The sequence below is a fragment of the Coregonus lavaretus genome (assembly GCF_964263955.1).
Source record: "Coregonus lavaretus genome assembly, chromosome: 23".
Classification (NCBI taxonomy): Eukaryota; Metazoa; Chordata; class Actinopteri; order Salmoniformes; family Salmonidae; genus Coregonus; species Coregonus lavaretus.
In genome coordinates this window covers 20,708,808-20,723,166 of record NC_140010.1, presented here as the reverse complement: position 1 = coordinate 20,723,166, position 14,359 = coordinate 20,708,808, and the positions used below count along the sequence as shown (strand labels likewise).

At 42.2% G+C, this 14,359-nt stretch overlaps 1 protein-coding gene across 1 annotated transcript; it reads left to right on the top strand.

Annotated features, from left to right (window-relative positions):
- Window positions 1–1,781: 1,781 nt before the first annotated feature.
- LOC311098904 (ankyrin repeat domain-containing protein 33B-like) lies at window positions 1,782–5,890 on the top strand (the record flags this gene model as incomplete). Its single annotated transcript, XM_084139452.1, has 4 exons — window positions 1,782–2,234; window positions 4,440–4,569; window positions 4,779–4,919; window positions 5,079–5,890. 4 exons carry the CDS (start codon window positions 1,782–1,784, stop codon window positions 5,888–5,890), a joined length of 1,536 nt encoding a protein of 511 aa, XP_083995578.1.
- Between the last annotated feature and the right edge of the window lie 8,469 nt (window positions 5,891–14,359).

Genomic DNA, 14,359 nt, shown 5'->3' with positions numbered 1-14,359 from the left:
TGGACTAAGATACAGTAGAATATTATAGAATACAGTATATACATATGAGATGAGTAATGCAAGATATGTAAACATTATTAAAGTGACTAGTGTTCCATTTCTTAAAGTGGCCAGTGATTTCTATAGGCAGCAGCAGCCTCTAATGTGCTAGTGATGGCTATTTAACAGTCTGATGGCCTTGAGATAGAAGCTGTTTTCAGTCTCTCGGTCCCAGCTTTGATGCACCTGTACTGACCTCACCTTCTGGATGATAGCGGGGTGAACAGGCAGTGGCTCGGGTGGTTAATGTCCTTCATGATCTTTTTGGCCTTCCTGTGACATCGGGTGCTGTAGGCGTCCTGGAGGGCGGGTAGTTTGCCCCCGGTAATGCATTCGGCAGACCGCACCACCCTCTGGAGAGCCCTGTGGTTGCAGGTGGTGCAGTTGCCGTACCAGGCAGTGATACAGCCCGACAGGATGCTCTCAATTGTGCATCTGTAAAAGTTTGTGAGGGTTCTAGGTGCCAAGCCAAATTTCTTCAGCCTCCTGAGGTTGAAGAGGCTCTGTTGCGCCTTCTTCACAACACTGTCTGGGTTGTTGGACCATTTCAGTTTGTCAGTGATGTGTATGCCAAGGAACTTGAAACTTTCCACCTTCTCCACTGCGGTCCCGTCGATGTGGATAGGGGGGTGCACCCTCTGCTGTTTTCTGAAGTCCACGATCATCTCCTATCATTACACATGAATGCAATCAAAATGTAGTTTAAAAATGTGGTTGCACAATATCAAAAAAATGTGGTTGTACAAATTCTAAATGATTTGTGAGTTGAGCTTTAGCTATGCAGACCAATAAAAGTAATTACTCACCTACTAAATCTGTACTTTTATCATTCAAGACTTCTGTGTCTGTTCAACTATGCATTTTGAGAGAGAGAGAAAGAGAGAGAGAGCAGAGAGAGAAAGAGAGAGAGAGGGAGGGGGAGAGAGAGAGCAGAGGGAGAGAGAGAGAGAGAGAGAGAGAGAGAGAGAGAGAGAGAGAGAGAGAGAGAGAGAGAGAGAGAGAGAGAGAGAGGGAGAGAGGAGAGAGAGAGAGAGAGAGAGAGAGAGAGAGAGAGAGGGAGGGAGGGAGAGAGAGAGGGAGAGAGAGGGGGGGGGAGAGAGAGGGAGAGAGAGAGAGAGAGAGAGAGAGAGAGAGAGAGAGAGAGAGAGAGAGAGAGAGAGAGAGCAGAGACTGATTAAAGGGATTATGTAGCGTCAGTTTAGACAATTCTTCTCTTCCACATCGGTCAAAGGAAACAAAATGTTTTACTGCAGGGAACAGAAGATTAGGGTATCAGCACAGCAGGACCTAGACACTGTCTAAAATAATAAAGTGCCTTTTGGTGAACAGCATTTTGTGGGACAACTTTGGCAACAAATTCATTGAAGAGATGAATTCTCAAGCTGTCAGACTGTTGTTGGCTGTTGCCATTTGGAAAGTGAGAAATACAGAAGGCAAATGAAGAGCTGATGGGAACAAGAGGATCCTTTGAGGATAACAAGGTCTTTAATGTCCTTCTAATGCTTCAGGGAACAAGCTTTATTGATGGATTAAAGGGGACATTCTGAGACATCCTCCTCAAGTGGCTTTGGAACCAGAACAAATGTTAGATCACGTTCCAGTTAGGGATCATACTGATTTCTGCTTCTTCTTCAAGACCTAGCTAAGTATTTACACTTTGAATGAGGGTGAATTGGTCAGATGAGATTGGGATTTTGGTGCCTTGTCCTTCTTGTTGTGGTGGATTCTAACCCGGGGGTTAAATGGTGCTGATCACAGAGGACCCAGGTGGAGGTGGAGGGACGTTGATAAAAGTTCAGCAGAATGGGATCTCTGGAGGCCAGGCGGGGGCCGTCAGGGGTCCTAGAAATGAGGAGTTGGAGACGGTCGCAGGCGACGAAAATGAGGATCCTAATGAGGGAGACAATGACGACAACAACTATTACGATGACGACGACGATGATGTCTATCAGGAATTTGAAGAATTTGACTTTGACACATTGCCAGATCTGCCAGAGGATACCAGGAGTATCGCCTCTGATGACTCCTTCTATCCACCTGATGAGTCTCTCAAATACAGGACTCCCAGCCCAGTCACCCCTGAACCTCTGTCCTTCTTCAAGGCCTGCTCCAATAACAATTCCATCATAGTGAAGATTATGATAAGGCAAGGGGTGACAGAGGAGGAAGTGAGAGAAACAGATAAGAACAACAGAGTATGTTTGCGTTGTCATTAAAGAGATTAACTAGTCAATGTTCTCTGTGATTTAGATTATATCCGTATTATCAAGACAAGGCCTACTGTACAAACGTATAACATGGTCTCTGTTTCAATGTCCACACTAGCATCCTACTTAGAATTAAGTGTATAATGCTTTCTATGTGGTATGCTAGTATGGACATTGGAATATAGATCTTTGTAAAGCAGGTTTCCACAAGATCTCCACCGATCAAGAATAAGCTTTATGGTGATTTCATATGAAAGACAGCACACATTTTAGGCTTTTTGCTCCCGTTTCTGCATGAGACAGAAGTGTTTTGTACTAGACACCCAAACTGTGTCATTTCTGTGGACAGTGACAATATCAGAGGAATACTCAGAGCAGTTGGTTAAGCCCTGGAACAGATGGGGGGGGGGGGGGGGGGGATTCCAGTTTGAGATGGCGTTGAAGCAGCTCGTAATCATGGCTGAGCTTTTAAAAGGTTCACCCAAGATATCAGGGTGCAGCAGTACAGTACTAAGAGGGGATTGGTGCTTCAAATCCCTTATTCTACACACCATTAATGACCATCATGGCTACATAACAGGTAGGGTTAGGCCTAATGCAATTTTGGATGTGTTTCTCACTGCTGTATCCTCATCAGTGGTAAAGCAATAATACTAGGGATATAACACAGCAGCCTATGCATTCAGTGACTACTATTGCACAATATTTTCAAAAGGTGTTGCATGTAGATTCCAGATACAGTAGTTCCATGATTTCCCTCAGTATCTGATCAAGCTGAGAAACAAGGCTCACCCACTGACCTTTTTATTCCCTTCTCACGCCTGTGAAGAGACAGACTAATACAGTATAAATAAGTGGAGAAGTCTGCTGTCATGCTATACCTAGAGTAATGGCACATGTGTCTGGATGGATAAAGGCAAATGCCCTCAGTTGTTTCACGTTACATCCTATACTGGCATGACATGAGCCCTAATGTGTAGTTTGTATAGATGTAAACAAACACACACACAGCAGTGTTTTTAAATCAAACACACTCTGAATGTGGACTGTTTGAGCAGAGTAAGACCTTACTTTGGCAAATCTAAAACTGCACTTGTCTTTTTTCCAATTGACCCAGACAGCTAGTGGGGCCAAGATGTTCTCCTATGGGTTGTTCATAGATGGGGTGTCGTTGTCAGAGACTTTCAGTTTTAATTCCTTTTTGGTCCCAAAGATTTGGTCTAGGCCTACCTCAGACCTTTACCTTAGCTGACTATGTAAGCCATAAGCAGTGAGAATACTGGAAACTCTGCTGATACTTCAGGTTTTCCTGATTAGTGGGCAAAACTCTTTGTTTACAGTACACATTTTGAGTTTTCTTCAGATGGCTTAATGGTGATTGGTTGTACAGTAGCCTTATTGACTGGGCATTTCCCCAAATCGAGAAACTGGGTCATTGAGCCACTCTTATATACTGTTTACTATACGGTCATTATGCTATCTTACCATAGGGCTGGTGGACTGTGATTAGTACTGTAGGCAGCAGCAGGCAGATGGCTCAGAAAGCTCTAGAAAGACTATTAGCTGAGACTTAACTTGGAATTCCCTTAGGGATCATTAGGCCTGTCAGTTGGGGATCATTAGGCCTGTCAGTTGGCATCTCTGGCTATACATCACCCTCCAAGCGTATACGTGTATCAGTGTTGCTCCAAGCATTTGTTTATTTTGTTAGATAGATAGTTTATATTCTACCGTGTCAACACAATTCTAACACCACGCACCTAGAGCTAGAGTAGCTGTTAACTTGCCTAAAAGAGCAGAGCTATTGATCCAATTGACTCTGTGAAACAACCGTGGTGGCATAATGAGCACTGAGTCCACGGTCTTAAGACCATAAGGCTCCAGGGAGTGTAACAGTGACAGAGTCTTGGGTGGGTGAACTTGCCTTGTGTCCTTAGTTTGCTACATCGTCATTCATAAGCACTAGCAGCAGTCACGTCTGGACTTGTGTATCTTTCTTGAGATCTAATGTAGACAAGTGACGTACTGGTAGTTGTGTGACGTACTATACCTTATGAGCAAGGTCAAATGTTAGAGTTGAACAGTATGGCACTGTGCGTCAACAGATTGACCTTGAAGGCAGTAAACATACATTGTTATCATCCAAAAAGAGAGCTATGTCACTGATCTTTGCATGTGGTTTGTGTTTTGCAGAATGGGCTGATAGTAGCCTGTTACATGGGCTGGGTGGATGTGGTCATAGCACTCTCTCAGTGCCCCCACATCGATGTCAACTGGCAAGACAACGAGGGGAATACAGCCCTCATGACAGCTGCTCAAGCAGGTAAGAATCCACAGCTGTTTTAAAGCTGAAGTTTTGTTGGTTCCTAGTACAGTATATTTTGGGAATGTGTCAACACAAATATGATTATTCTAAATGAAAACAGCCAGATTAAGCAAACAGATGTTTTGATCTGGAAATAATGAGTTGAATTCAACATGTTTCATTGTGAATAAGGTGAATAACACATTTGGTTTATTTTTCAATGCCAGGTCACATTATGATATCCAGCTACTTGATCAACTACTTCCCCAACCTGGACCTAGAGCGTAGGAACTGCCATGGATTCACCGCTATGATGAAGGCAGCCATGCAAGGGAGGGCAGATGTTGTTCGTTTGCTCATGATGTCAGGTAGAGCTAAATATTTAGTATTTCTATGTAATTTTTACAATATTTACACCCCCATTGGCCTGTACACTTAACAGTTCCCATAAACAAAGAAAATAATAAATTACAATTGAATAACAATGCATTTAATGCCTCTCTCTATCTGTGTATTCCCTCTACTAGGAGCGGACGTGGAGGCGAGGGACTACGGGCGCAAGATGACCTCCAGGGAGTGGGCTTTGTTCACATGCCGCTACGAGACGGCCTACCTGATGATGCGTCTGATGACCCAGCCTTGCGCCGAGCAGTTCTGTGACTCCTACAAGCTGGAGTGGCCCATGTTGCAGGAGCTGGTGGCCCAACGCCAGGAACCCAAGAGTTGCTGGCAGAAGGTGGCAGACAAGGCCTGCTGCAGGTTCTCACTCCGCATGAAGACGGACCCCGTGGACGATGGTGTGATGGACCACATGGTGCGCATCACCACCGCCCTGTCCAGCCCATTGATCGCCACTGCCTGCCACACTGTGGCCCCGAGAAGCCCGCCCTGCATCGGGAAGCGGCGCTATGCTGTACCGGAGATCCTCAGGAAGCAGCGCGTGGACGAGCTTAAGCGCCTGGGCCCCGACCGCATCAACAACTACCAGAAGCTGTTCAATAACTCCCGGGTGCAGCTGGTTCCTAAGAAGAGGGACCGGAGGGCCAGCCTGCAGACCCAAATGTTGCAGGAGGTTGCGGTGGCCGGTACGTCGGCCCTGAGGCGTGCCAGCTTGCTTCCCCTGAACATGATGAGGAGGAGCAGCGTCAGGCCGGGCATTGTGGTCCCCAAGGTGAGGCTGTGCAAGGCCCCCTCCGGGCCTGCCTCCGAGAAGAGATGGAAGAGCAAGGACCCTGCGCTCCTCCAGCTCCCCAAGTGGAGGTACAAACAGGCTAAGGAGGAGAGGAGGAGGCAAGAGGAGGAGAAGCAGAGACGTTTACCCACAGTGAGGAGACGGTGAAAGACTTGAGCTATGAGGAGAGGTCAAAAACAATTTCAGGAGCCTTGGTTAGGCAAGCCAACCTTTTATTGCAATTGGTTCTGAGCTGAGGAGTTGAAGTGATCACCTGCATTCGAGATTTTAGGGACTTTGCCACTAGATTATACTGTAGCCATGGAGCACCATGTCTTCCTGTCCCACATTGGGTACTCTGTTTCTGGCTTTTGACAGTGTTGGGACGGGAACACTTGGCTTGAACTGTGCACTCACTGTGAGGAATTCATACTTGAACTTTGATACAGATTTATTTTTGTATGTATTCTTCAGATCATGACTATGTTTGATATTTCCATTGTAAAAGGATAACTCACGCTCACACAATATTACCTCTGCACATTGTTTATTGTGTCAACGTATCGGTCAGAGACCCCCCCATAATATTGATACCTACTGCATATTTATGTTTGTCTGAATGTTAAGGATATTCTCAAAGCAGACAGTACACTAATCAGTTGGATGTTTCCTCAACTGTTAATAAAGGATACATATGTGTATACTCCCCTATGTATTTGGACATTGAAGCTAAAACTTTTAATTTGGCTCTATACTCCAGCATTCTGGATTTGAAATCACATGCTTTATGAGGTGACAGTACAGAATGTCACCTTTTGTTTTCATACATATCTGTTTTACCATTTAGAAATGAATGCACTTTATGTATCTAGTCCCCCCCATTTGAAGGTGTCATAAGTATTTGGAGAAAATAGTGATGTGATCATGAATAGACATAAGAAGGAGCAAAACAGTCTTCTGCAGGGTAATGGGATTTCACCATACAGACATGGCAGCAGGGACGGCCTGTTCAATAGGGCGATATGGGCGACGCACTGCCAAACGGGAAAAGGAAGGGATTTTTTTTCTAATCAATTATATCACGGCAACAGTAGTTATCAGTGTTGTAATCTATACGTCTGATCTGCCACAGTGCCACACTGCCACTAAATGTCGAATCAGGCTAAAGTCGTGCTTCAAATGGCTCCACCCCCTTTTGGGGCGATTTCAGTCAGATTGAAAATCGCCCAGAACTTCTGTCATAGACTCCCATGTAAAATCTATTTTTTTCAAATTTCAGAGCCTTCAATACAATCTCAATGGGTGTCTGTGGGCTTGCACTTACGCGCTTTCGTCATACGTTACGTAACCATGAACGTAACTGAGAAAAGAGTGGATTGTTTGAAAGAAAAGTTCCTTTTTGTCGGCGAACAAATGAAGATAAATTGGCAACGAAACAATTAGGACCTCCCAGACCAAATTTAATAATTCAACAGGTTTCTACTAAAGGCGGAAAGTCCTACACCCGAGGATTTTCCAAAAATTGGTACGAACGAAAAAAGACATTGCCACTCACTCAACTGGATGACGAGGGATACAGGCTAGCTGTCCGCCGCCACAACGATGAGGTTAGTGTTGATAATCACAAGTTTACTGGATGTGGATATGGTGTAATAAAGGCAGTTTATTCAGAGGTAAATATATCTGGAATCGCGTTCACGGACCCGTTCGTCAAACTCTTAGGGAGCTATAAATTAAGCCCCATTACTTACCATATCAGATAAGAGAAATTGCTGCAGCTACATATATTTTACATCCTGGCCCTACATAGTTCACTATTTGCATCACTTACCAAAATATTACATGTGGTCATATATGCTTGGAAAGTGGAGATGCCATAGAACGTCAAAAAAGTAAACATTGCTGGAGACACATTGCCGTTTTGGAGAAGACATGTGGTCCTCTGTAGCTCAGCTGGTAGAGCACGGCGCTTGTAACGCCAAGGTAGTGGGTTCGATCCCCGGGACCACCCATACACAAAAAAAAAAAAAATGTATGCACGCATGACTGTAAGTCGCTTTGGATAAAAGCGTCTGCTAAATGGCATATTATTATTATTATTATTACATCGCGTTTGCTAGCGAAGAGATTTGTTGTGGCAAATGAACTTGGGCTGGGAATTGCCAGGAACCTCACGATAAGATATATGCATCAGCATTGCGAGTCTCATGATTCTATACGTATTGCGATTCGATACTGTGATTTTATTGCGCACCATATGTCTGTTGCAGAGGGATCAGAAAGCCATGAGAACGAGTTTTGATCAGTCATGGAAATAAAAGTGCTGAAAACAAATTGGCTCCCAATGTGAAAAGATTGAGAACAAGCTATGAAGGAACAATAATGGTGTTTTGGTGCAGGTACAGCCAACTAGCGCTAAAATATTGCGATATTGTCAATACAGTATATCGTAAAGTATCACTATGTAACTCGATTTCTTTCACCCCAATCCCTCAAATTAACGGTAAATAACTGAATTGTTTGCCCCACATTTAGCTAAGATGATTAGCTAGCCAGCTAAAATGTTTTAGTTAGTTAGCAGTCGCATCTACAATAGTTTACTGTCAATAACATGTCTCCAAAAATGACGTGGTGTCTCCAATTGTGTTGACATTTTACAATTGCAATGCGCATCCATGAGTATCCACTTTCTGTAGCTCAGCTGGTAGAGCATGGTGCTTGTAACGCCAAGGTAGTGGGTTCGATCCCCGGGACCACCCATACACAAAAATGTATGCACGCATGACTGTAAGTCGCTTTGGATAAAAGCGTCTGCTAAATGGCATATTATTATTATTATTATTATTATTATTATTATCTGAAGAGAGCCCCGAAACATTGTGTGCAGACATTTTATGCAATAAATGAAGTAGGTTCAATCTAGTAGTTCTGATCTTCTGATTGGTCCTGATGAGTTGGGCGAGGTCCCCTGCAGGCTACTGTCACTGTTGCATTGGCTCTGAGTCGGGTTCTCTGTCTTCAAATGTTCAGCCTAAGAGAGGGGATTTTTGTGTGTGTGTGTGTGTGTGTGTGTTTAACAGTGATGATGTGTGTGTGTGTGTGTGTGTGTGTTTAACAGTGATGATGTGTGTGTGTGTGTGTTTGTGTGTGTGTGTGTCCTCAGAGCAAGAACTCGTGAGTTGGAAGAACTGAGAGGCCTATGGCGTGGGTGTTGTCCTTGGCCACCTGCTGACAAGATAGGACCCTTTTGTCCATTGTTATTGGATAGGAACAGAACTTATAACCAGCTCCTGACCTAAATAGATCTTAGCACAACATTTTACTCAACATATCATATTCCATATTCACTATAACAAATATATTTACTACGACATTAGCAAGAACCGCCACATCCTCAGCCGGCTAATCCAGTGTGTGAAGTTTTGCGGAGTGTTTGAGTTAGCTTTGCGAGGCAAAGATGAAACTGAGGGCTCCACCAACCCTGGTAAGCCAACACTTTTGAGATCAGTCAATAAATGCTTCTGGTATTGACTTATATGCTGCCCCTGTCTTCATGTTGTTGCTGGACATATCTTTTTTTAAATGTGTGTAGGTCACCTAAATCATCAGAAAAATTGCCCCTCCTGAGAATTTTTTCAGGAGCCGCCACTGCATGGCAGGACAGGTGGGGAATTATCCATTAAAATAACACAGCAATGAGCCTCTGTCAGTATGCCCAGTGGGTACTCATTCAGGTAGATTCAGCTGAAAGAATGCAAATTGACCGTTTGACTGGGCAATTCAAAAGGTGCCTCAAGATTAACTCAATGCAATGAATAGGTGATGTAGGTCTCTAACAGTAGGCTAAAACTATTTGGCTTCCTATCAGTCAGAAGGCTATGTTACAAAGGCAATCCACCACAGGATGCGGTGCCCCTCCACATGAATATCATTGAATATTCAAAATGGTCCAGGTGATTATATAACTGCTCTATGTTCTCTGCAGCACCACATATTTGCATAATCACAACATTACATAATATTAGCATTTTCACATTCATGAAGAGAGAAAATAAAATATTTAGTTTACTGTTCCAAACTAATATCATGCAGTCAGTATATTGAGCACACTTCTGCTTAGTTGCATCGGTATCGGTATCTGCAGTGTGTATCCCAGTAGTACTAGGGTCGTCACTAGTTTCCACAGCCCATAAGTCATAAACCCCGCCTATTTCTACATTTTCTCTTCTTAAAATATGGTTTAAAACCTAATCCTAACCTTAACCTTCATCACACTGCTAACTTTATGCCCAACCCTAACCTTAAATTAAGACCACAAAGCTCATTTTAGTTTTCATTAATGTTTAGATAAATCCAAGGGTGGCTTTGTGGCTGTGGTAAATAGTGGAAACCAATACTAGGCCGAATAGTTTTTATAACTAAACCAAGATAGACCACAGACCTTCGTATCAAATGGAAACAAATTAGTCATAGTGGGCAGAACAAGCAAGGCCAAGCACGAGTTAGCGAGATTTTATTGGCGCGTTCTAGTATATATTTGCATATTTCCGTTAGGGAACGCCTGGTCTTTGAAGTGCGCATGTGCAATAACTCGTCGCCTTTGCACACCTTCTAAACAACGCAATTTGTTAAAACGTTAGCAACGGGTAAAGTCTACTAAACTTAGTCCACTCTGTTCATAAGATATCCTAGTTTTGGGAACAGAAAACTGTATTGAGATCAAATGTTTCAGCGATGAGAAAATTAGCAGAATGTCGGCCAAAATCAAATCTCGTTCCGTCTTCTCCCACTGCCGGCCACTGAGCTTCCTCTCACTAGCATATTTGGTAGTGAGTGGAAAAGCCAAGCGGATGCTTCACATTTATACATCCGGGGAAATATCTGTGACTAGGCCTTGCCGAGTGAAATGGCAGACCTGACCTGCATGAGGAGAGTTGTCCCCGAGATACCCACTAGAGGGCACTGCAGACTGGTCCAAACTGTTGACATTGACATACAGTCAGGCTACACAACGCATGCTGCTTCCCAGCACAGGCCTCAGAATGATGGATTCTCCCAGGATTAGCGAAGCAATTAAAAATTAAAGGGATACAATGGAATATTCCATCTCTTACATTCTAAAGCATAGATCGCTTCTTTTCAGATACACTAATGCTGTATCTGGCACACTGGTGAAAAATGTGAGCATTTTCACAGAAACATCATAGGCCTTCTTGTGCCTCCATTCATCCATTCACAATCTATGTTCTTAGCTTTTAGAGTGCTGTTTTGGGAACGTTTCTCATGAAGCTGTGATGATCCTATGGCAGACAGCAGAGAGGCCAGGCCACACATTTCTGATGGGCGCCACAGTGGCACGACAATGCATGGATGGTAACCTCGGGTTTAGCATTACCCAACTAGGCCAGCAGCATGGCAATTAACACCTATCACAGTGGTAATCTCACAAGGCAGCAGCTCACACAGACCTGTCTGCATTACCTCCACTCAATGTCACAGAGAAAACATTTAGAGAGAAACTGTAAGGACACCCCTCACTCAGTCTGCTGTCCTCTGTCCCCTGGCTGGTCTGGCTGTGGAGGATTTCTATCAGATTCTGATTGGCTTGAAACTCTTCACTAAGCCTTGGGAATAGGAAAATGTGGATTGGAATAAGAAAACAAATTCTTTATACAAAAAAAATACTCTCAAAGTAACTGCAACATGCTAATGTAATCGTCAGCACGTCTAATAAAAATTGCTGTAATTTTGAATTAGTGGAATCCAAGCTACAAAACAAAGATAGGAGCTTTGTACGGTGGTTTTGACTTCTTAACAGTCCCATTCCATTAGCAAAATGAGTTCACTGCACTGAAAGAATTTGGGAAGTGTCTGATTGGAATGTTAATTAAAATCTCACACTTTTTTTTATTCCAGAGTGTTACACCAGTCTGTCTCCCTTAGTTACAGGGGACGTTCAGGAAACACTATTTTCTGAATCTGGAACATCACCTCATCAAATCACCACTCAGACACACAGGGCATTGTCTCATCCACAACCGTGTCTCATCCACAATGTGATTGCAGATCAAACTTGGTATTTGAGTTGAGTTCAATTACTCTCTATTACTAAACTATATGCACATATTCATGTAGAGGAGTAAACATCATTCTTCTGGCTGAACCAAAGGTTTTTCGAACACAGAGAGCACAGACAGACCACACACAAAGAGTTCTTCGCAACGAACAGACAACCCCCAAAACAGTGACTCTTAGATGATCAGTTTATATTTTTGTAGCAGTTTCAATCTGTTGAGGCAATAAAAAGTTTCACAAGTCTTTAAAACACATTGTCTAGCAACAAAAAGGTTACTGACATAGTTCAGTACAGTTTGTCAGGTATGCCTACTTTTCACAAGGACTGTGTCTGTTTTCAGATGCTAACTAATGAGAAGGGGGAACGTTGTAGGATATGTTGAACAATTTGGGTGTTTTCATTTATTAATTGTTCAAGCATTTGAAGATAACCTAGAGACTTCTAAACGATATGTAGGGGAGACCAGAGCTTCTTTTCAACTTTTAACATTTCTATTTTCTCTCCTCCATTCAGTTTTAGTGTGTAGCCTACCACTATTTTGTTTCACATTGACTAAAATAAGATTTGTTCATGCATTAGTGGGCAATGTAATACTTTTTCTCTCTATGTTGCCACATAACGTTATTGTAACATTTGATCAAAGGAGGGCTCAATATGGAACCGTGTGTCATGCTGGGGAAAGGTTGTTACAGGGTTTGTAGAAAACTACCACTGTTTTCTTTGACAGATAAACACACACACACTGGATCATCAGCTCCGTTGTTGATAACTGTTTGAGGAAATACTGAGGAAATCCAACAAGGATAAAGGGGATCATTTTCATAGTCGGTGATGAAAGACATTCACCTGTGACAATTTCAATATTCAAAGCTAGGGACATGAAGTGGCAAAATACATTCTGTAAACACCAAAATACAAAGATCTGTAGGTATAACTTTTAGCACCTTTTCTTGTAGTTGTGAGGTCTGTGACAACTTCCGTAAATGGTGGATATTCAGCCCCTGGTCTCCCCTATTTCACATAGCAACAACATGACTACACAGAGTCAACATTTCAGTGTGTAGACCAGAAAATTAAGGTTAACAAAATCCTACATGTATTTTTGTACAAGTCTTTTCCATAATGTTGCTGCTTTAAGTGACATCCACATCTCCACATAAAAAGTATATATTTATATTTATATAATATATATTCATACTCTATTAACAGTTTAGTCTACCATGAACTTAATTGCCACCCATCTCTGAAGAAGAAAAAAACGGACTTTCTCAAACATTGATTATTCTACAACACAGTCAACTAACTTGTACATATTTGGAGGGAATTAAGCTCTCAAATATATTATTTTCACCCCCTGGTAATGTTCCAGTCTTGTTACGGTGTATATATAGCTTTATTCCATTGAAACACATTAAAAAAAGCATTTACAAACTGGCATCATTAGAACCAACAACTTGCTGTTGAATGTAAACTTCAACAGAAGTTCAACGTTACCCCTCAGCTTGGAGATAACCGTGTTTGGCACATAAAAAAAAAAAACTGACAATGAGCACAGTTCACAAGGAGGCTTGTGGAGGAACAAACTTGTTTTCATGTAGCACAGCGTTTTAGGAAATAAAAAGTATTTGGAGTATATCTACCGTCCATCCGTAAACTGTTTTAGGCAGTGGAAGAGCACCAAGCGAGTGGAATGATGCTGTTGAGCCGCTTACTCCTTTAGGTCCACCAATTCACATAATCAGATTAGCAATAACTTTGAAATTCGTCCTTCATTTTACTGCGAAGACGTATTTCATTGCTTGTAGCAGTTTGTTTGTGTGCAGACATTGTACTCTCTATTATCTCCCCAGAAAGTAACAGACAGATTAACGTTATGCTGAGACACTAAGGAAAGGGACACAGGCAATTGTGTAATATACACAATGCACATGTATCTCTGTAATGTACATCAAATACTTTACACCAGAATTAAGAATTAAAAAAGTAGAAATAAAAAAAGAATTATAACAAATCAAAAGATACAAAGTCTAGAAGCAATTATTTTGCCCAGAGAGGCAGACTCCTTACACACAACACAGGTTGAAGCTGTACGTTAAAACCTAATAAGAGTTTGTGACTGACAACTATTCTCTAGCGTGTGTAAATGACACTTCATTTTCTTGTGCTTCACATACTAATCTCTTTACTATACCACATATTTATAGTTGTCTTCCTTTGAGAATACTCCTGATCATCTCCAAGATATTCCGCTCCTCACACTCCAACGCTCCAAGCTTCTGGTGGTGACCCCATCATTTAACACCTTCCTTTTGCCTTTTGTGAGTTGTTTCTTTACAAGATCATGCCCTTTCTTTCTTATTTCCTCTTTCCCTCCTTCCTTCTCTCTTTTTGACTAGCATTCTATTCCTTCTACTCTGTGACTCTCTTTCTTTCTTTCTTTCTCTTTCTTTCTTTCTTTCTTTCTTTCTTTCTTTCTTTCTTTCTTTCTTTCTTTCTTTCTTTCTTTCTTTCTTTCTTTCTTTCTTTCTTTCTTTCTTTCTTTCTTTCTTTCTTTCTTTCTT